The sequence below is a fragment of the Nomascus leucogenys genome, chromosome X (genome assembly GCF_006542625.1).
Source record: "Nomascus leucogenys isolate Asia chromosome X, Asia_NLE_v1, whole genome shotgun sequence".
Classification (NCBI taxonomy): Eukaryota; Metazoa; Chordata; class Mammalia; order Primates; family Hylobatidae; genus Nomascus; species Nomascus leucogenys.
The window spans coordinates 12489880-12513750 of record NC_044406.1 but is presented as its reverse complement, the minus strand read 5'-3'; the positions used below and the strand labels follow the sequence as shown (position 1 = coordinate 12513750).

General features: G+C 41.2%; 1 protein-coding gene across 6 annotated transcripts; it reads left to right on the top strand.

Annotated features, from left to right (window-relative positions):
* The first annotated feature begins 332 nt into the window (after positions 1 to 332).
* On the top strand, positions 333 to 22996 carry GEMIN8 (gem nuclear organelle associated protein 8). Of its 6 annotated transcripts, none has more exons than XM_030807374.1 (5): positions 333 to 472; positions 9298 to 9345; positions 10271 to 10727; positions 20559 to 20857; positions 21858 to 21935. In XM_030807374.1, exons 2-4 carry the CDS (start codon positions 9331 to 9333, stop codon positions 20813 to 20815), a joined length of 729 nt encoding a protein of 242 aa, XP_030663234.1. In that variant the 5' UTR covers positions 333 to 472; positions 9298 to 9330; the 3' UTR covers positions 20816 to 20857; positions 21858 to 21935. The 6 variants fall into 6 exon arrangements, with proteins under 6 accessions (XP_030663234.1, XP_003261107.1, XP_003261106.1 ...); XM_003261058.2 differs by adding an exon at positions 4023 to 4104 and having other exon boundaries at positions 356 to 472; positions 20559 to 22996; XM_003261060.2 differs by adding an exon at positions 4023 to 4192 and having other exon boundaries at positions 357 to 472; positions 20559 to 22996.
* Positions 22997 to 23871: the final 875 nt, after the last annotated feature.

Here is a 23871-nt window from a genome sequence, read left to right as displayed (position 1 = left end):
GAAGGGAAGGAAAACGAAGAAAGCTAAGGAAAGGACAAAAAGTTAAAGGCTGGAGACCCGGTCACTGCAGAAGCGACCCTTATCTCGCCGGTGCAGACAGCACCGTCCGAACCCTGGCGCGGGTGCCCGCCGCGGTCCCACTGCCCCGCCCGCCGCAGCTCCCTCTCTGCGGGACCCACCACCAGCAGCCATCCCACACTTGCCGCCCCGGCGCTCCACTCGGAGTAGCCAATTAGCAGGCAGCTTCCGGCCTCCAGCACTGCACCGCCTGCGGTGCGAACGTGACGTCCGCGCCGCAGGGGGGACTTCCGGCGCGCCGCGCCACGCCACGTGTTCCGCACCGGAAGCGCGCTTCCAGTCGCCCCGGCAACAGCCGCCCCCCTCGCGTCCCCCACTCCCCCTCTGTCTCTCCAAGGAAAACTAGGCCCCTGCCCTGCCAACGCCCAGGATCCGCAAGCTGCGCGCCCACGAGGTGACTTTGGGGACGACTGGGTTTCCTTCGGGGAGTGAGGGAGGAGCTTAGAGGCCCCGGGCCCTGGCTTCTGATGCGCAGAGAGCCGAGGTCTTGGACGTCACATTGCTATCATAATTATCTTAATCCCGCGAAAAAAGGTGGGGCCAGAGGCCCATGAGATTCCTAAATCATTGCAGATTGTGAGAGGGGACCAGTCCCAGAGGCTGTCAGCTCTGCAGAGCTTCCGAATCACTGGACGACTTTTTAAGAATTCTGATCCCCGGGCCCCCATCCCGGACCAATTAAATCCGAATCTCTAATAGTGGGGCCCTGGCATCAGTAGTTTTTAAAGCTGCCCAGGTGATTCTGGCGTGCCGAGAACCACCGTGTTAAGGTCTGTAGGTGAATTCGGATTTTGCCCATCCAGCCCAGTATCTGAATAGAAGATCACCCAGGACAGCCACATACTTGGAGGATGTCTGGGATATTGGCCTGTCTGCTCAAAAAGTCGAGGTTTCTTTCTTTTCTCTTGCACTTTAACCTCTGCAGGAGGTCAGCTTTTGGTGGGAGTTATCTTGAGACATCTGGCGCCTACGGTTTATGGGCCTTATGTCTCTGCCCACTTATCAGTAATGAGCTGTAGTTGAACCAGTGGCCAACGAAGTGCATTTTAGCTCTGAAATCTTGATGTTCTCTTAGTACAGATCAGATGGTTCTGAACAGTTTTATTTTTTTCAGGAATGATGTTTTTAAACTCGTTTGACAGGCTAGGCTGTGTATTCAGCTGTTTTTCATCTCAAATCAGAACAATATTACTTAAAAAATCTAGACTAAAGGTTAGTAACGCAACACTTCTAGGATTATTTATGCTCACAGCCGCCATGAATTGTAGGATGAGAGCTACCCTTTAAAAATACTATTTTTGCTAGCATAATTTATCGGAATAACAGTCTCTTTGTAATTTCAGTGTGAACAGAAACCATATATTTTTAAAGACTGCTGGTTAGTAACTTGGAATAAGCATAACTGAAAGCAAGTTCACAGGTGTATAAATCCCCTCTGTATGTTCATTGCTGTGCTGGGGAAGTATACAAACTAAAGTTCCAGAGAGAAATGTTCATTCTGAAACTGTTCTATAGATGGTGATTAATCATTTGGGTTTTTTTTTTTTTTAAAGGATAGGGTGAGATGAGAATGATGGGGGAAAGTTTTGAACAATTAAGGCTAGAGTGTAAATTGGAGAGTTTGCAAAGTCGGTACAGAACTTTTTTTGAACAACTTCTCTACAAGAGGAAATTCAGCCACGGAACAGCTGGACAAGTGAAAAGGGAATGTAGTTGATCAAATATCAGATGAATTGAAAAGATCCTTGAAAACATAATGTATTTAAATATTTGCTTCCTGAAAAGATTTGGTGCTTTATAGTCAGTTTTTTGAGTTACTAGGTCCTCAGAGATTTTGGGGAGTAGATATAGGAGGAGAGAACGTTATCAGGAAACAACAGACAAGCTCAACAATTTCAACAGCATCTAAGAGCATGAAGTATTAGCTATTATTTTTATTCTGAAAGGAAAATAGGAAACTTAAAAGTAGATTGTAGAATCCATGCCTACAGGTAATTGAGTAAGTGCCCAAGTAAATGAGGCATAGTGAGTGCCTATAAATTCAGAAAAGAGAGATTAACATGGAATTACCATGAACATGTTTACAGAAAAAAGTAAATTTGAAATAAGACTCCTGAAATGTACTAGCGATCTTAACTACTTTAAACTAGCCATGGTTTTTGCTGTTATGCTCTTAATTTGCAGAACCTACCTATTCAACCTTTATTCCCTTATAGTCACACTAGGTTTTGCTTATGAAGGACATACTTGGTGTGAAACAAACTTATCTGTTTCCTCTTTTGAACTGTGTTACCATTATGTCATTCTCAGTCATCCCATTGCTTGTTGTGTTCCTGAGTCAGAGGGTAACTTTGTTCCTGGCCTCATATTTCACTTTTGATTCTGATATTAGTCACATGGGGATTCAGAGAACTTGCAAATAAATCCATTCACAAATTCATCACACTTGCTGACAAATTAAACAATGCCCTTCTGTGGGTGGAATGTCATTTGTATGAAAAAAAGAATTGTTAACTACATCCTTTCAGTGTTACTCCTTCCCCATGCTATGGCTTCTTTGTGACAGTACTTATTACAACATCCAGAAGAGGATAAATTGGGGTTGGGGATTGAGGGAATGAAAAGAAAATAAAACTCAGTTTTTTGGCTCCCTTGCCCGTCAGTTTTAACTGTAGCTATTATAGACGGGGAGGTGCAGGCTTTCTGAACACAGTGGCATGTGCACTTGAATAGGCCTGTGTCCTGCCCAAGATGGAGCTTGGAAGCCTGCAGGTGAAAGAAGGCCATTTGGACTTGAGCCATCTTTGATGTCCAAATCACTAAGCAGGGACCATGCAAAGACACAGGAGGGAGCCCATGAGGGCATCAAGCCAGATGAGCTTGCCAGCCTCAGCAACCAGCCAGGGATGGGGGCAGGGCTGCCCAAGTGGGTGGGGCAGGAAGCCTGGCCCTCAACAAAACCCTATTATATTCTTTGTCTTAGTGAGGAAGTTCTTACTGTTGTGTGTATTATTGGAAGACATCTTCTGTGATAGGGTTATTATTGCATGTACAGAGAGATTCCTTGGAACTGCATATGACTCAATGTATCTCACTCAGATTTCTCACCGTACCTTCACTTATTTTGCTGCAGTGTCCAGCAGATCTCCTTGAAATAGTGTGTGCTGAAGACCTAACTAAATCCTCCAAATTACCTGGTTGGCTCAGAGAACCAAATCACTGGAGCTTTGTAGGAAAGGTTTGACTTTCAGGGCTTTAGCCAGAGTAACTTATTTAATGATTGGCTTTTAATGTGTTTCTGTGCAAAGATCAAAGCAGGTGAATTTTCATGTATTTTTAGAATTCTAGTAGAAAAGGAAGATAGGAAAATCTAGTTCAAATATACATTCTAGTTTTTAGGGGAATTTGTGTTTTTATTTCACTTTTTTGGTTGCTATGATTTGTTCTATATTCTATATTTATAAGAACATAAATATGTAATTAAAAGAATATATTTGATGGCACTACCTGTCAACAAAGCCACTTATTTGTGAAATTTTTTGGTAACTTGATGGAAATAGTCACATTTTATCCATTGAAAACTACAAAGTTCTTATCTATTGTTCTTTATATATATTTATGCATTAAAAATAGATCTTGCAGGGTGAGCAGACGTACTGAAGTGTAAATACATTTTTTAAGAGAGGCTATGTGGAAAAATATATCATTCAAGACTCAGTCTCTGCCTTGCCTGTAGGCCTCGTCAGTGTTTAGTGAATGACCTCAACCCTGTTTTTTTCCTTCCTTCTTTGGTGGTTGAGGACAGACAATGAATGGTCTCTGTACTCGCCTGGGCTCAGCTGGGTGGTGGCCATTATGCCATTGTGCTCACTGGAGAGGGCTGCCGGGTTTGTAGAGCTGTGGATCCCGGCCTTCCCTGACATTGCCAATCTCTTTTCTTTCAGCTCCACCAGCCCATTGGAGAAAAGTTACTGTTCAGTCCCTGAAGGCTTGGGCCATAAAAGAGTGGGAGACATTCCCAGGGAAGTGAGGAATGAAAGATCGAATTAAAGACCATTAAAGACCAAAGGGCATCTAAATCTGCAGCAACCATCAGCTCTCTTTTCTTTGAGAGGTAGTAGTCTCTGAAGGTGTTGCTATAATGTCTATAATTATTTAGATGTTGGCTTTTCAGAAACCCGGGCATTCTTATTAGCTCTTTAAGTTCTCCATGCGTGAAGAAAATAACCAGCTTAAAAAAGCTAATCGGACCCATCTTTAGAAGAGGACCTCTTCTTCCCTTGGGAGCTAACTGATATTAACTGACTAACTGATTGCTTAGCAGGAAAGAATATATATTCCTTCCAGGGAATAGACATTCAGAGCTCTGTCCTGTTTGCTTTCTAAGCCCTGCCGATTGATATGGTTTTGCAGAATTTTTATTGTTATTTTTAGTTAAGTCTTTAAATGTTTATATGGATATTTAAGAAAAGATCCAATTTCCTTATTTAGTCATGGAGAGTGTTTTTTTGTCCCACATATTAGCAACCGGTCAACATGATTGCTATTGGTCATAGTCAGTTTTCTTGCCTCCACTAGTCTTTCTCCAAACCTAATCATTTATGAAACGTGTGAGAATCGTGAAGTTCCTCTACTGATTCCCAAGTGGAAACTGAGGAACAATTAGGATGCTCAGTATATTCAGAGAGAATCTATACAACTTCAAAATGTGTTAACATGAAACCGGGGTGGGCAAAATAAAAGCCCACAGCCTGTTTTTTGTACTTCAGGAAGCTAAGAATTGCTTTTACATTTTTAAAGGGTTGTTTGGTGTGTTTTTTTTTTTTTTGATGTTTTTTGTTTTTTTTTTTTAAAGCAAAGAACATGAAGACTATGCGACAAAGACTGTATGTGACCCGCAAGCCTAAAATATTTATCTCGCCCTTTACTGAAAAAAATTGCTGGCATAAAGTGATAATACTGGAAAGACCTAGCTAAAAATAATTATAAAGCTCTATACAAGTTGCTATTCCTTTAGACATGTTTTTCTATGCCATACTTGACTTTTGAGAGACTAATGTGTAATTCTTCAAGTCAGTTATTCAAATTGGTTAATTTGAATATAGGATTTTAGGAATCTTAAAAAGACTTAAAATGTAAAAGACTATTACAAGTACAAGTAGGTTTGGGGATTTAGGGAGAGAAAATAATAAAGCCAAGAGTGAGATGAGCACAGTCTACATACAGCCTCAGGACTTTAAACTTGCTGGAAGATGGCAGCAAGTTTGATTATAAATGTCCCAGTGGTCAAAACTGTGAGGAAAGCATAACCAAAGCAAAGCAAAATTGCCTACAGAGTTTCTTGCACTCCATCATTAACATAAATTCATCCTTTCATAATGTCCTGGGTCTTAAGAGTCTAGCACCTTAGCTGATGAATTAATATATTTAATTAATGTAGATAGTGGGCACTCTGGGCTTATTCTGAACTGCCTCTGGTTCAGAAGCTGGAACTGGCTTTCTTCAGTCATCTCAAATGATTCTCTTGGCTTCTTTCTTGCATAAGCGCTCAGGATGTACCTGGGTGATCTCTGAGGCCTTCTAACATAGCAGCCCTTCTACCAGATGATTTGTTGGATCAAAGTTACCTCTCCTCAAACTAGTGCTCCCTCCCTCTTTTTTTTTTGTTTTGTTTTTGTTTTTGTTTTTGTTTTGAGACTGAGTCTCACTCTGTCACTCAGGCTGGAGTGCATTGGCACGATCTCAGCTCACTGCAACCTCCACTTCCTGGGTTCAAGCAATTCTTGTGCCTCAGCCTCCCAAGTAGCTGAGATTACAGATGTGTGCCACCAGACCCAGCTAGTTTTTGTATTTTTAGTAGACATGGTGTTTCACCATGTTGGCCAGGCTGGTCTTGAACTCCTGACCTCGGGTGATCCACCCACCTCGGCCTCCCAAAGTGCTGGGATTATAGGCGTGAGCCACAGTGTCTGCCCCCTCCCTCTAAATCACAGCCATTGACATTTGAGCAGCCTGGAGAACATCATCAGTTACCCTTGAGCTCCTTAAAATGGTAGTCTACTTTATCTCACATGCCTAAACTTCCAGCTTTGCAAAATGGAGCCTCTCTTAGCCATCTGGTGGATTTTCAGAATATTGGTGCTACAACCTTTAATACCACACTGGATTTTCCCAATTATAACTAAAAACAAGATTTTGTCTACAGTAGTGTTTGATCTCAATGGTGTTTATTCCATATTTGAGGCTATCACACTTCCTAATTTGGAATAATTGATATTTTAGTTGACCTGGTTCTAAATGCCTCATGATGCATAGAAAGAAGTCTGGATTCAAAACACTTAATTTCCAGAACACATGCAGATGTCTCCTAGACTTTTCTAATTTAATTCCTGTGCTGCTTATTAATCTATAAAACAAATTTGATTAAGATACACATGCAGTTTGCGTTAATGTCATTATGTGCTGCAGGCTCTCAGAAAATTATTCGGATTTTAGTGATAGAAATATAAAACCTGGGCCAGGCACGGTAGCTCACGCCTGTAATCCCAGCACTTTGGGAGGCCAAGGCGGGCGGATCACGAGGTCAGGAGTTTGGACCAGCCTGGCCAACATAGTGAAACCCCATCTCTGCTAAAAATACAAAAATTAGCCAGGCATGGTGCCACGCGCCTGTAGTCCCAGCTACTCGGGAGGCTGAGACAGGATAATGGCTTGAACCCAGGAGGCAGAGGCTGCAGCGAGCCGAGATCACCCCACTGCACACCAGCCCGGGCGACAGTGTGAGACTTTGTCTCAAAAAAAAAAAAGAAAAGAAAAGAAAAGAAAGAAATATAAAACCTGGTTCTAGTGAATTAGCCACTTAAAGGCTGCACCTTACAGTTTTGCTCTTAAGTACATACTGATTTCTACATAATTTCATTTATGTTTTACTTCTCTGAGTGGTAAGCCACCTAAGTATTAACTTTTATATTTCTTCAGTGGCCTGTAAAGCACATAGCAGTTAGCTAGGTTTTCAGGTACTTGTTCATGTCTTAAACCTTTAAAACATTAAAATTATAGATTAAAAGTAATGTGAACTTAATTTACACTGCATTTGTTAACTTTTTCAGTTTATATTCATTGCATGTATGCATAGTATTGAATTTAAGACAAGGAACAGGAACTATGGGCTATGTTTAAGATAAATTTACAGAAGGTTATGTCAGCCCTCTTAGAAGTACCCTATTTGAAAGTTTATTATATTTAAAAAGAATGTGAATAATTCTCTTTCAGCTAAATCTTAAAATATAGAAGTGGTTGATTTAGCATCTCAGTTCTTAATATAACCATAGCAAAACATCTGATAGAGATTATAAAACAAGTAAAGTTTGTTTCTTAAGGGTTGGGGAATTTTTTAATTCTACCCTATAATTAAGTGAAAAGGAAAAATAAGACTGCTTTGGTATCTGATTTCCAAAGTTTCAAAACCTTAAGTAGTTGTTTGCTCAGCATTACATTGTGTTAGTGGTTTTGTCTCACAGAAACTTAAATTCTCATGCATTTTTGGATATTTTTATTTAACTTTTTTAAAAGTACATTCTGGTGTAGCTCTGAACCTCTGAATAGAAAAAAAAAGTCTATTTTAAATAGATTGAAAAAGGTACAGCTGCAGATTAGCCATTACTTTTGTGTATTTCATGCATCGAATCAGCAAATCACAACAGGTGGGTAGAGAGAAGAGTAAATCTCAGCAGAGCAATGCTATTTGCCAAGGGCAGTCTATCTGGTGCTTCAGTAGAGACTCCATGGAGTGGTTTTTTCTCCTGTGAAGAGACAGGGTGGTTAGGCAAGGAGAGTGTGATGTCACATGCTGGCTGAGAAATGCATATTGCAATCAAAATGAAAACAAAGCCCATTTGGGGAACTTAAAGCCCAGGGCACAACTGAGGCTGGAAAGATGTCTTATTCTCCAAGTCCCAGACCTAAGGCAAGACCCAACAGAAGTTTCTGGTCATTTGGAAAGATGTGTTCCCCTCAAGCCTGAGGAAGACCCAGGGTTAATTTAAGTAAGCATTAGCATGAGTTAAGGATTGGTAAATAAAGTAATAACTGTAAATTTTTACTTCATGTTGTGTATATTGTGTGTGTATGTATGTGTATATATACACACACATATATACACATTATGTATATATACATAATGTATATATACACATTATACATATATACATAATGTGTATATACACATACATATATACATAATGTGTATATACACATTATACACATTATGTATATATACATAATGTATATATACACATACACATTATGTATATATACATAATGTATATATACACATACACATTATGTATATATACATAATGTATATATACACATACACATTATGTATATATACATAATGTATATATACACATACACATTATGTATATATACATAATGTATATATACACATACACATTATGTATATATACATAATGTATATATACACATACACATTATGTATATATACATAATGTATATATACATTATGTATATATACATAATGTATATATACATTATGTATATATACACACATATACATATTATGTATATATACATTATGTATATATATACATGTGTATACATACATAATGTGTATATATACACATGTATATATACATTTGTATATATATACATATGTATACATACATAATGTGTATATATACAAATGTATATACACATGTGTATACATACATATGTGTATATACATTATATATACACACATATGTATGTGTACACATAATACATATATATGTGTGTATATATACATAACACATATATACATTATACATATACATTATCTGGGACTTGGAGAATAAGACATCTCTCTAGCCGCAGTATATATATCAGTATATTTATGTGTGTATATATATATATATATATATATACACACTACTAAATATTTATATGGTCATTTTCATAGACTTTACTTCCTATAGGGAAATAAGTAATTGAACCATGCAGGATCTTTTGACCCACTTAATCAAACCTAAGTGGATCCCTCCTTTTCAGACCACAAAGTCATAGCCCAGGAACCAACGTCATGTAGACAGGTTGCATGAAATCAGGCATGGTCCTGGGAAGAGGCAGTTCCTTGGGAGCTGCCTCACAAACCACAAAATAGCCACAAATATCACACAACCATACTGATCAGACATTTGCACTGTGATTCTTCTTTCCTAGTTTCGGCACCCATTTGGACTTTCACAATCAGAGATGGCAGCAGTGAAGGTAAGATTTTTATTTTTTTATTTTTTTTTGAGCTCATAAGTAAAAAAGGTAAACTTTAGTTTTTGTTTTTTTTTTAAGTTTTAGGGTACATGTGCACAACGTGCAGGTTTGTTACATATGTATACATGTGCCATGTTGGTGTGCTGCACCCATTAAGTCGGCATTTAACATTAGGTATATCTCCTAATGCTATCCCTCCCCCCTTCCCCCACCCCACAACAGTCCCTGGTGTGTGATGTTCCCCTTCCTGTGTCCATGTGTTCGCATTGTTCAATTCCCACCTATGAGTGAGAACATGCGGTGTTTGGTTTTTTGTCCTTGCGATAGTTTGCTGGTAAACTTTAGTCTTTAAAGTTTGGTATTCTCATTCCACGATGGAGAAGACCTAAGAAATACGAAAGTAAAAGCACTATTGGGTGTGCTCCTAGACATCTCTTGCCCCAGGCATTTAGGGGTGGCCCAGGCCAGCAAGTTAGTTTAGGGGGCAGAAAGGGAAAAACTAAAGTCTGTCATGCTCGTCAGTCTAGCGTGGTTCTTAGCATGCCGTTGCTCAATTGGCACTAGTCGTTTAATTACAGTGGGTAGAGAGGGCCAAGGTGATAAACATCCAGTCTTCTCTCTCCCTGCATCTCATCTAGAAACGATCACTAGCCTTCATCCCCATATTATAATGCTCCATAGCTTTAATTGGCTGGCTTGTGCATACCTCATGTGCATGGACTTAGCAAGTGTGCATACACTTGGTGTCCATTGTGGGCCTGGACCTGTCTCACACAATTTTGGGCCCAGTAGCCTCCTCATGTAGAGTAGGTATTTAGCAAATACTAAGTAAATACCTATTGGGTAGCAGATTAAACATTTGAGGATTTCTCTTGAGGATAATAAACACTTTGGTGTCCACCCTCCACCTCCTTTCATTTTGTAGGCATCAACATCGAAAGCTACCAGGCCTTGGTATTCTCATCCGGTATATGCAAGATACTGGCAACATTATCATCAAGCAATGGCTTGGATGCAAAGCCATCACAATGCCTACAGGAAGGCTGTGGAATCCTGTTTCAGTCTTCCATGGTACTTCCCTCCTGCACTTCTTCCCCAAAGCTCTTACAATAACGAGGCTGCGTATCCTCAGTCCTTCTATGACCATCATGTGGCCTGGCAGGACTACCCCTGCAGTTCTTCACATTTCAGAAGATCTGGGCAGCATTCACATTACAGCAGTAGGATCCAGGCATCCACAAGAGAAGAGCAAGCTTTGACCAAAGAGGAAGAGATGGAGACCGAGTCAGATGCAGAGGTAGAATGTGACCTGAGCAATATGGAAATCACCGAAGAGCTCCGCCAGTACTTTGCAGAGACCGAGAGGCATAGAGAAGAACGACGTAAGTTCAGGCCTCTGTCTCTTCATGCTTCCTTTCCTTGCCCTGCCTTTTACATTTTTTTCTCTAATATATAAAGTAATTTTGTAATTCTTCATTGGCTATGGGTAATATTCCAAATCCAGTCCTAAGCCTGGAAAAGTTATGGGGATGCTGTACCTTGCTTATGTTAGTTTCTGGAGTTGTTTTAATATAAGACATTTTTTTGTTCCAGAACAAAGCTTATCCTAATAGTAGTTCTATTTATTAACCATTAGACACTCTACTAAATGGAGCGTGTATGTGTGCATGCTTGTGTGTGTGCGTGCTCTAATCTACACAGCAGTCCCTCCGAGTATTAAACTCATTTTATATATGAGGAAAGTGAACCTTAAAAAGGTTAATTGACTTGTTCTGTGGTACACAACTAGTAATTTGCTGTTAGCATCCAAACCAAATCTGCCTAACTCTACTTCCTGTACTGCTTTCTCTACACCAGGACTTGTCCCTGAGACTGCTAGGTTCCTAAAATACTTTTGCCATTCCTCTGGGACACATCTTGGAGATGTCCTTGGTGCTAGAGGTCCCAAATCTTAAATAACATGAACCTAAACAGAATAACGAAATGCCTGGCACTTACAACTTTCCTGTTGGTTCTGCACTGAGGCCCTGTCCATGGGATCAGAGAATTATGATAAAGGTCTTATATCTTCAGTCAAAAACAGGAATTTTCTTTTTAAATTTCTTACCACCTTACTAGAAAGAACTAGAACAGCTTTTGTGCTCTCCTATTAAAATTCACCAGACCATTTCTCTGGTCTGGTGAGATACAAATGCTTCTCTCCCTATTATAACCAGTATTCATTCTCAGTTTTGTTTTAAGTGAGGCCTAATTGTATGACATTTTACCTACAATTTTCCAATGACACAGAAGCATAGAAACCTGGGAATGGGAGTTTCATTCCTGTCTGTCATTGTCAGCATTTTCCTAATGATAAATTAGCTTTTATTGATCCCCACTGGATACCAAGAACTGAGCACTGGGCTTTGTATAAAATATTATATCCTTTAGTATCTTCGTCTGTGTTTCTTCACTAAACTACTTGTTCAGATTTTTTTGACTTCCTTTCTTTTGTTTAAACTGTGTACTTCTTTAAGCATATTAGAAAGTATATCCAGCCAGGTGTGGTGGCTCACACCTGTAGTCCCAGCAACTCGGGAGGTTGGCTTGAGCCCAGGAGTTTGAGGCTGCAGTGAGCCATGATCACACCACTGTACTCCAGCCTGGGCAACAGAGTGAGACCCTGTCTCAAAAAAAAAAAAAAAAAGAAAAGAAAGAAAGAAGTATATCCAAACAAATACTTTTAAGACAGTACTTTCTATTACACATAGAATACTTTTCCTTGATCTCCAGAAATAAATTTTACCCTTTTTAAAAATATAGATATGAAACAACCATTAGTCTAATGTATACAACAAATGAGAGGCATTGGAGCATGTCCATGTTTGGGTTGGAATGCTGTTTGTTACAGCTTTTGACAGAGAAAATGGGATGGAGATCAGGTTTATTACTCTTGTCCTTACCAGAAAGTAGAATAACATGTTTTGCCCACTAGAGATTTTCTTTGTCCCCAAATGCAATCTGTGACTGGGACATAAAGGAAACCCACAGTTCTTGTCATCTCTCTGAAAAAACTGTATTACTTATTTGTTTTACCGTGATCTAGATAGCAAACCATCATAAAAGGGAATTTTATGAAAACCCTTGCAACTTCTGTCTTGAACCTCATTTTCCAGTGTTCATATTATTGCTGGCAACAGTGTACGGAGGCAGCTGTGGCAGAACTGCTTGAATCACAGAGGTCCAGCCTCACTCTACCACTCACTGATTAGAGGTTCTCGTCTTCCTGTAAGCCCCCTGCCTTCACCATTCTGTGCCTCAGTTGCCTCACCTGTGAAATAGGATCCTAATTAGTGGGTAGTAATTATGAAGAATCCATGAGATAATATGAGAAAAGTTATAGAATGGTGCTTGGTACCAAGTTGGTGCCCAATAAATGTTATTGTTACAGTTAGTTGCTAGTAACCCATCATTTAACATGGATTATTAACCATAAATTGGTTTTGCTCTGATACCGTTTGCCTTGATTAGTGCTTGATTGAGATTCTGTACATATGTGTATATATATATATATATATATATTTTTTTTTTTGAGACAGATTCTTATTCTGTCACCCAGGCTAGAGTGCAGTGGCGCCATCTCAGCTCACTGCAACCTATGCCTCCCGAGTTCAAGCGATTCTCCTGCCTCGGCCTCCCAAGTACTGGGATTTCAGGCACCAACCACCACACCCAGCTAATTTTTGTATTATGAGTAGAGATGGGGTTTCACCATGTTGTCCAGGGTGGTCTTGAACTCCTGACCTCAGGTGATCCACCTGCCTTGGCCTCCCAAAGTGCTGGAATTATAGGCATGAGCCGTCGCGCCCAGCCAAGATTCTGCATATTTTTAATAAGATGTTCTGTGACTTCAGAAAGGTCATATTTCTGCTCTGGGTGACACGTTTCAAACTTTTAAACTGATTTAGAATATTAAAGACATGAAAGAATGAAAGTTTTGGTGTCCATCAAATTTAGCAATTAACACAGTTTTTAGTTCTGTTTCAAGGATATTCTTGCTTGATAAAATTTAATACAGTAAAGTACATGAACTGGGAAAATGAACCCACTTCAATATTACTAATAATGTCACTAAACAAGCTTTCAATTCTTTGTACTTTTAAAATGTGTAGTTATAGCATGATTCAAAACTACTTTTCTTAGCGTCTGTGTCATGCTCCTACAGCCTTCCCTGAATGCATTACCTGGTCCCAGGGAGATGTGAGAATTGTCTGGTGAGGGTGAGAACAGACTGTGGTGTCAGACTGGAATGTAAAGACTTGGTCTATATTAGAAGCAGCTGCCAGGGCCCGATCTTGCACCAGTAAGAAAACAATGGGCAACAGATCACTAGCATTATTTTTTTCAGCAGCATTTTTGGTGGGTACAGGATGAACAAGTGTTCCTTCAAGCGGTAATGAATGATGGAATTCATATGTAAGTAATCTGAGTGCCTATGGCGCTTTCCAATTCATTACCTTCACCAGAAATTTTCATGGAGGGTTAGTTACATACACTGTTGGAAAAAGCTTTAATAAAGAGATAGGGGACCTGGGTAGTATGAATAATTGGTTCAAGTTTTTTGTTTCATTTTGCTCTCAAAACCACTAGAAGCTACTTGTTCAATAAAGACATTTTCAGCTTTGAACATGAATGCTTTGAAGAACACAGGATTTTAGAAAATGTTACTAGCAAGAGGAAGTGTCACTAAATTTGAAAAATTTAACTTTTCAGTATTATTCACTTCCACAGGAACGTACAAGTTATGCAATTCATCATCGCCTGAGTCTTGTTTAATATTTTCTTAGGATAAAGGCCTTCAGATTGGACAGTATGTTCTTGTTTGTGATTGCTACTCAGATTCCAGATAGTCTCTACTTTAACATATTTCAAGGATAAAAAACACCAAAAGCTTGACTAGGATAAGAACTCCTTTTGTACAGTGGGAACATGCATGCTTTTGATTATGTCTGTCATCATTTCCTAACAAGATATTTCCGTTACTTAAAGCTTCAATGGAAAATAACTTATGAGAAAGTTTACAGTTATGAAGTTTTAAAGGTCAGCTGTGTTTTCAATTATTTCTTAGGAAAAATGTTTATTATTAGGTTAAGAAAAATACCATTTTGTAGTCATAAGTGACCACCAGTCGAGACTGCAAGGTTATATTGCTAATACCTACAGGGAAAATGAGTGGAAGTCACCCTCAAAAGAGAGTAAGGCCCTCTGAAACAAACACCACCACTGTATTCTCGGGTTTGAGCCAATCAGGTATTTATGACCTATGTTTTGAGGGTGTTGGGTCAAAACAGGGACATATTCTAAAAGCTTAAACCCCATCGGGAAGAGGAGACGAAATGAAATGTAAAGTGACACATAGAAGAAGAGTGTCTATGGTGTGGTTCATGGTTATACATGCACATGAGGGGTAGAGCCAGTGACCCAGGCAGTCAAAGGAGGAGCACCCCGGGGCAGCTGTCAAGAAGTAGGGTATGCACTAGGCCAATTTGAGGGATAGGGTCAGTTTGGAATGAGAGAAAAAAAGACTTAGTTCACTCCCGGCTTAGACACTCAAAGTGCTGTTCTTACCAGAGAGCCCAGATGTGGTTTTCATAGGTTTGAGGGGAGACATCTGCTCCATTACGCTGTGTCCATCTGAGTGGGAAGGCTGAGACTGTAGTTTTCATAGTGAGCCTTTAGTCAGTCAAACCTGGAGAACTCAGTGAAGTTTATGGCCCAGTATTTAGTGAGCTGTCTTGCTTTAGTCAATGAGGTTGAAGGATGAAATCACAGTGATTGAGCACAAACCTGACATGCGTGTGTGTTTCATCTGGTGCAGATATTCACAGGTACACAAAACCGATCAGTGAGATGATACGTGTTAATGGCTGCAGAAAAGTGGAAAGGAATGTGAAAATGCACTTCTGTTGTAAAAGTAAAAATGGCGATTGTCCAGTAACTGCAGGATTACATTTGTCATGGGGCAAGGGATGTGCGATGAAGAGAGAAGACCAGTCTGAAATGGCTCCAGTTCTGTTGGCATGTACCTGTGTTCTGGGTGGTTGCTGACAAGCCAGAAATGAGGCATTCATGGCATACATCAAGTTTGTGCTTTCCCTCGGTTGTGCTACAATCATTCATTTTGGCAAAATAGCAGAAAATATAATCAGAAAGATGTACTAGTCCTAGGAAAGTGAGGGAAAAAAACATTCTTTGCCACTTGCTGCCTCCATGCTTTAGCCTCTAACATGTTCTGCCTTTGGGCTCTATGTGTGGAATAATCTTGGATGAATGTTTTCCTGCTATATAAGATTCTTTGAAGTCCTGGTAACTTTCCATGATTTTTTTTTTCCTTTATGGACTATTATGTGATGTGACATTGGTCACATCATGTAGACAAATAGATTGATGTGAAAAATACCAGGATTATGTATCTTGAACCCAGATGGAATCCAGTAAAGTTTTTCCTTAATAATACATGACTATTGTTCTTGTTTTAACCTATATGCATATTAACCCTTGTATTAGCCTCCCAGGGCTGCTGTAACAAATTACACAACCTGGGTGGATTTAAAATAAATTAAAAAAAAAACAGATTTATTCTCTCACGGTTCTCAAATCAAGCTGTCAATAGGACCACACGCCCTCTGAAGGCTGTAGGGCCTCACCTCTTCCAACTTCTGGTGTTTCCTGGTGTTCCTTGGCTTGTGGCAGCATCATTGCATCTCTCCTCCATCTTCACGTGGCCTTTCCCCTGTGTCTGTGTGTCCTTTTCTGTCTCATACAAGGACTTTGTCATTGGAGTTAGGGTCCACCCTAATCCAGTATGATCTTATCTTGATCCTTTAATTACATCTATAAGGCCCTATTTCCAAATAAGGTCACCTTCTGTGGTTCCAGGTGGACATGGATTTGAGGTGACACTATTCAACCCACTGCAGTCCTATTTCGAAGCTGGAATAGAATCAAAAAAGATTTCTGATTCATATTAAAACAAATTATCTTGCCAAAATACCCTATAAAAGTGTATGGTAACATTGAGTCCTACAGCTGTTGCCAATAAAAATGACCAAACCCTCCATGACAAGGCAACTGTTCAGTGGCATCTGAAGTGTGATGTCCGTACTGGTCTGCTTTGGTCAGATGATTTTCCATCTGGCTGGCTGAGTGCTCACCTTGTTTTGACAGCAAGGAAAACTGTCAGTGATTGAGAATCCTTTTTTTCATTGGAAGGAAGGAAGCAATAAATAGAAAACAGAATGAGTGGATGCCTTCAAACTCTGATACTCCGTTCTGAGGTTTACTTGGTCCCCTAAGTCAGTACACGCTAAAGTACTTTCACCTGCTGGCTGTGACCATCAGTGCACAGCCTGTCTGCAGTTATTTGGTTTTAAACTGACTGGTTTTCAACTTGTAGCCTAACCTTAGGACTTTTTAAAAAATTGTGTGAGTAAGTAGAGGCAAAGCAATTCGAATGTAAGAGAACAGGGTCCGACCCCAACTCATTGGTGCCCCTCCCCTCTAGCCCCTCTGCCTGGGAGGCTCTGAGGAACCCACAGGGAAGGGAGTTCTGCCCAGCACCTTGTGAGATTTGAGCATCTGTTGTCAATCCCCAAGTTGTCATTATTGTTCTTTAACAGCATCTGGAAGGAAAAGAGCTGTTTACAAAAAATCGTGCATGGCCTTTGAGCATTCATTTGACAGTCACTTCCTGAGCATCTGCTTTGTGTCAGGCATTGTGTCCTCCCAGGGCTGGGGGTATAGCTGTGAGTAAAGGTGACAGTGCCCTTCCACAATAAATGACCCCCACAGGGTAGGTCACAGGTGACAGGCTTCTTGCCCTTTAGTTCAGTGTTTTAGGGCCACTGTTCAGTATGCAGGAAACCATTAAACCTCCAAATCTCTTGAGAGGCAAGGAGGGGATAAGGGTTGGGTCTTAAATTTTCATGAGGGGCCAGGCACGGTGGCTTCACGCCTGTAATTCCAGCACTTTGGTAGGCCAAGGTGGATCGCTTGAGTTCAGGAGTTCAAGACCAGCCTGGGCAACATGGCAAAACCCCATCTCTAAAAAAAAAATACAAAAATTATCCAGGCATGGTGGCACACACCTGTAGTCCCAGCTACTCAGGAAACCAAGGTGGGAGGATCGCTTGAGCCCAGGAGGCAGAGGTTGCCGTGAGCCAAGATTGCACCACTGCACTCCAGCCTGAGTGACAGAGCGAAAAAAAAAAATATTCATGAGGAAGCCTGAATGGGAATGAAAAACAAATCAAGAATCAAAAGCAGAGGGCTATGTCTTTTATTCTTTTATTCTTACACTGTAAGAACTTTATTAAGAACTAAAATCCTGTGATGGTAACCCATGGGCACACGCTAAGTACAAACTTGGAAAATTGTACCAGCATCATTAACTGGGGTTGCTTTGTGTTAACCTTGTGTGTCATTCACAGATGTCAACAATAAGAGAACACATCTCTCTATATATAATTGTTACAAACATTTTAAATTATAAGGAAAAGAAAAAAAAAGATGCAAAAGTACAAAGACTAAACTCACAACATCCTACCAGCAGAGAATACTTAGGATAGCTAAGATCTCAGTGTTTGTTCAAACTTCTAAACTCAAAGACTCGGATTTATGCAGGAAGTTGAACATGTCTTGTGTCACCAGATCTGTCAGTGAAGCTGATTATAGTCTTGGGACAAATTTGAGAGTAATGTGACAGTGGTCTGGGAACTCTGACTGTGGGCTCTGCCCTCTGGATGCAGAGACTCCAAGGCACTCAGCAACCCCACCTGTGGGATCATCTCCAGATAGACCAAAAAAAAAAAAAAGAGCCAAAGGATTGGTAATGGGTACAAGGCTGCTCATAGATGGCAGAGGGACTGTGTTGTGCTAATGTGGAAATGCCAAGCCTTCAGAAAAGTAGCCCTTGAATGAGAGATTCTTCAGCCAAATTCTACCTTTCCTGGAAAGCCTGGGCAGTGCCATCAGCCCACCCACTGCCTGCTCAAGGTTCCTAGAAAGAGGCAAGTGGGAAAAGCCTGTATGAACTTAGTGACTGAATATATCTCACCAGTCTGTACTGTCCATACCAAGACCCAGTGTCCTAGGTCACCCCCGCTCTTCCTTCTAAAAGCACGAAGCTAAGCTTTCCTTCAAAGTCAGGTTCAATCATCCCAGGACAGAGGCAGGAGAAAAACAGAGATGCCCCCAGGGAGAAGCTAGTCCCCAGTGGGGCTTTCACCCTGACCTGAGTGCCAGGAACACACAGAACTCTTGCGGAAATAAGAAGCTGTCATGGCAGTTGTCGAGTGCTTTCTCTAACCCACTGTTTGGCTCATCCACTCCCACACCACTCCAACACAACTCAGTTTAGGGGACATAGAATTTGAACACCTGAGAGAACTGAACAACTTATATGCTGATGTTTCAAACTTGGCAGAAAGACCAAAAATTAGAAACAAATGTTTGGTGGCCCCCATTCATTTGCATATTAGGCCAATATTTTGGTTTCATTCTGCATTGCCCAGTGAGTTAATCATATATTTTTTTCCATGGGTGAAGTAGCAGTTACACAGCTTTTATTGTGTTTGATAGTCATTGGGCTTATTCATATAGCCTTTAGGTAAAAATAAACTGTGGATGTTCCAAGACAGCAATGGCCACATATATTTTTAATAATGTTTCCAAGTTTATAAAACTCCTTCCCTCCAAGGCCATGATGATGCTTATAAAGAGCAGGATTTATGCGAGCGACTATGCATGGCCTTATAAATATCTTCCCATTCACACTCGATTAGCTTACTACCATGTTCTGTTCCATGTATTAGTGCAGGGAGGGCCAACAATGGAAGAATGATTTATATGATTGTTTTATTTCCCTACAACCATCTTAATTCCTTATCTCGTGGCGTTTCTCTTGATAGCCATAGTAGCCGTGTATATGTGTTCTCTGCTATCAATTTCTCTCTTGACAGAGTCGCTTACAAGAGCTATGGAAATTGGCTAAATTTTACCTTATGCAGCATTGTCTTACTGATACTTTTATGTTGTTGCAGTTTACATAAGAATAAAAATTATGATATTGGGACTTGCCATAGTAAAAAACAGAGGGAAGAGTAAATTGAATAGATGCCTCTTGCTTTACAAGAATCCATTTAAATTAGTAGGATTAAAAGTATGTAACGATACCACTTGCAGTTTAACCTAGGCCAGCCTGTGAAGTGGAAAGTCAAATCCCGTAGTGAGAAAACCAACCCACTATTGCAGATTTTTTGATATAGCAGGAAGATTAGAAGTCAGAGGCCTTAATTCCATTTGTAGAATTGCCCTTTCTTCACCCTTTTTCCTTCAGCAAGTGTTGACTCATGTAACTTTTCCTTGCTTGGTACGATTTGCGTTTCGAATCTGTGGAAGGATAATCAATCATCCATCATCATTGCATACTGTGGTTGCTAGCACTTGTTCTTTTCCAGGTTACCTAAAATCAATACCTCTTCCAAAGGAGTGATTTTTCCCCCCCACATCACCTCATTCATGGTGGTAAGCACTGCTTGCAACACTGGACTTTCCAGGAGGCTTTTTGTTTCCCTGCTGGCCTGGAGCAGTGTTTGAAACCAAGCAAGCTCTGTCAGCCATTCCTAGCTGGGCAGGTGGTGAGTGGACCGTGCAGATGAAAAGAGAGAACCTCAGGTGGGTTCATTTCTTTCCTGTGTTTTCAGGGCTTGTTGCAGAGGTTTGGTAGTTTGGAGTGACGAGTTTCCTTATGGCTCTTCATTTCTTTTCTTTTCTTTCTTTTTTTTTTTTTTTTTTTTTTTGACACAGGGTCTGGCTTTGTCACCCGGGCTGGAGTATAGTGGTACACTGCAATCTCTGCCCCCTGGGCTCAAGCCATCCTCCCACCTCAGCCTCGCAAGTAGGTGGGACTATAGGCACTCAACTCTGCCATTTCTCTCAGTGTATAATAACCCCTTGGTAGGTGAATGATGATAATAATCTGCAGGTCTTGCCTCAAAATCTGGTAAGCATCTCATCTGGAACAATTGGGCCTGGTTTCACAGTTGGAAAGGGAAAGATGAGGGACCTTAGGGGGCTGCAGACGGCATGGCCAGCAGCAGCAGCACTCACCGGGCTCCTTCTGCAGTGCACACACGTGTGTTTATGTTCATGTTCACGTTCGTGTTTGTTCTCAGGGCGGCAGCAGCAGCTGGATGCAGAGCGCCTGAACAGCTATGTGAACGCTGACCACGACCTGTACTGCAACACCCGCCGGTCGGTAGAAGCCCCAACTGAGAGGCCTGGTGAGCGGCGCCAGGCCGAGATGAAGCGTTTGTACGGGGACAGTGCTGCCAAGATCCAAGCCATGGAGGCTGCAGTGCAGCTGAGCTTTGACAAGCACTGTGACCGAAAGCAGCCCAAGTACTGGCCGGTCATCCCCCTGAAGTTCTGAGCTCAGGGCACAGGGTACCCAGCCTCTCCTTCTTCCTTTTGGGTACACGCTCTTTATCTCTGCTTCTGTACATTTCTTAGGGAAAGGGGACTTTGTACTGGGGTACAGGCATGTTCACCACAGTCCCAGTGGGCCTGTCACGGGGTGGATGTACTATGCCAGCCACTTGGAGGTCTGCAGGACATGTTCTGTTGCCAACATGATAAATTTTCTCCTGACATAAAATAATTTTGCATATACTATACTGGTTTTTTATGTTGTTGGTAACAGTTCAATTCATTAAAGTTCTTGCCTAGAGATACTGCCTGGTGTTTTGCTTTTTTATCTTTTCTTGTCTTTAACCTGTCTGAACTACACAAATGCCTTTAAAAAACCAGATACCCTCTCTGACTCTAGCTCCATTAGCCCCCACTAAAAATGAGCCAAGTGTGTAGTGAGACAAATACCACTTCCTCTAGTGGAGAGGGATGCATGTTCTATAAAGGGCCAGAGAGTGAATATCTTTGGCATTGCAGGCCACACGGTCAGTGTTGTGACTACTCAACCCTCCCTTTGTAGTGTGAAAGCAGCTGTAGACAGTAAGTAAACAAATGGGTGTGGCTGTGTTCTAATAAAACTTTATTTATAAAAACAGGCGGCCGGGCGCAGTGGTTCATGCCTGTAATCCCAGCACTTAGGGAGGCCGAGGTGGGCAGATCACGAGGTCAGGAGATTGAGACCATCCTGGCCAACATGGTGAAACCCGTCGCTACTAAAATACAAAAAATTAGCCGGGCATGGTGGCGTGTGCCTGTAATCCCAGCTACGTGGGAGACTGAGGCAAGGGAATTGCTTGAACCCAGGAGGTGGAGGTTGCAGTGAGCTGAGATCGCACCACTGCACTCCAGCCTAGAGACAGAGCAAGACTCCATCTCAAAACAAAAACAAAAACAGACTGCAGGCCAGATTTGGTCTACAGATGGTAGTTTGCCAACTGCAGCTCTCATGGAATGAAAATCACCTGCCTGACATTTTTATTCTTGTTATCTCATTATGTCTACAGAGCTTAGATGTCATACAGAATTGAGAGCAAAGAACAATAATTCCGGCCCGGCGCAGTGGCTCATGCCTATAATCCCAGCACTTTGGGATGCTAAGGCAGGCGGATCACGAGATCAGGAGATCAAGACCATCCTGGCTAACACGGTGAAACCCCATCTCTACTAAAAATACAAAAAAAATAGCTGGGCGTGGTGGTGGGCACCTGTAGTCCCAGCTACTCGGGAGGCTGAGGCAGGAGAATGGTGTGAATCCGGGAGGCGGAGCTTGCAGTGAGTGGAGCTCCAGCCTGGGCAACAGAGTGAGAGACTCCATCTCAAAAAAAAAAACAGTAATTCCCAAACCTGGTCACTTCTGCAGTCACCTCTGTTGCAGAAAAGGCACAGTTGATTTCTTACTATATACAGCAAATATTGATTTGATAAAGGAATACATTTCTGAAAATGAAATCTAAAAGCTGATGGAGCAGGTCATTTATAAAAGCCAGCTGCCTTTTAAATAAGTTATTACAGTACATTGCCAGGGTGAGCCCATGTTGACCTGAGAAGATTAGCACATCCATCAAAGGCTGGTGAAGAGATTTAGTATTGACATGTTTCTCTCTAAGAACAGTTGGCTTCACATTCAGCCCCTGCCCTGAGACAAATGCATTATTTTCATCAGCGCTGGGTGCTTATTTTTCTAAGCTCTCATTTTATTACTGGAATCACAATTTGTGTGTAGGTGTTGCAGACAAAAATGATAATTAACTTTCCCTTGAGGTGACACATAACTAAAATTTCAAATCTTTAGTATTTCTCCCTTTCATTTTAAATTCACATGCCTAACTATAAAATAACTGTGACTGAGATACAAGTACAAACCAAAGCATGGAATTGCAGCAGGTGCTGAGGCATTTGAAAGTGAAATGTTTCTCTTCACAGAGGACTCTTATACCCTCCCCTAAAGAAATCACCATGCCGGTCTCACCCCTACTGGCTTTGTTACCTAAGGCTTCACCTCTCAGTGCTTCTGGTTCCTTCCTTATCCTTGAAATGAGTGTTAATAACTCTCTCGTGGGGTCATTGTGAGGACCACATTGAGTAGTGCCTGTAAAACAGTGCTGGCTACACGGCAAATACTCAATAAATGTTGACACGTTTATTCCCTGTCTTTAAAAATCACTGAAAAGTGCCAGTGGGAGTCTTGAGTATAAAATTTCCAAATACGGAGAAATGTTTCCCTGTCAGCTCTCCGAATGGATGCGCTGGCTTCTGGACACCTCATGCCAGCCCATCCTTCCTCCTGCTTGTCTCAGATAATTTGTGATATAAGGCACACGTGACTCGTTTGTTCGTTTATCCAACAAATATTTGAATTTCTTCCATCACAGTTAGTTAAACCACAGTCTCTTCCCTCAGGATTTTTTTTCTCCCTTTTTTTCTTCTAAATCCTACTTTTGCTTCTGTCTGTTGGTGACAGTCTGATGGCTATTCTCCCTGTGTCCCTGTGTATGTGAGAGTAGATGGGCATGCAGAGCTAATTAGATGTCTCTAGCTCAGGCTGGGAGCGGTGGCTCACACCTGTAATCCCAGCACTTTAGGAGGTCGAGGTGGGCGGATCGCCTGAAGTCAGGAGTTCAAGACCAACCTGGCCAACATAGTGAAGCCCTGTCTCTACTAAAAATACAAAAATTAGCCAGATGTGGTGGTGCACGCCTATAGTCCCAGCTACTCGGGAGGCTGAGGCAGGAGAATTGCTTGAACCCGGGAGGCAGAGGTTACAGTGAGCCGAGATCGCGCCATTGCACTCCAGCCTGGATGACAGAGTGAAAAAAAAAAACAAAATGTCTCTAGCTCTTTGGCCAGTCACAGAAGAATCTGTGGATGTCTTCACTGATAGGATCACATGGCCTTTTAACAAGGCCACCTTTGCCACCGAGGGGAACATGTGTTGGAGGCACCAATGTCTGATGGAAAAAACAAACTTATTTTTCTCTACTCACACTCAATACAACAGAGAGCCCTTCTGACACCAGA

Excerpts from the sequence above, each read along its gene's own strand:
- GEMIN8 (XM_012500883.2), top strand. The coding sequence starts at position 3,835 with ATGACCTCAACCCTGTTTTTTTCCTTCCTTCTTTGGTGGTTGAGGACA. Across the intron at positions 4,105-9,297 it reads TGGGAGACATTCCCAGGGAA|TTTCGGCACCCATTTGGACT; the intron begins GTGAGGAATGAA and ends CTTCTTTCCTAG. Across the intron at positions 10,728-20,558 it reads GAGGCATAGAGAAGAACGAC|GGCGGCAGCAGCAGCTGGAT; the intron begins GTAAGTTCAGGC and ends GTTTGTTCTCAG.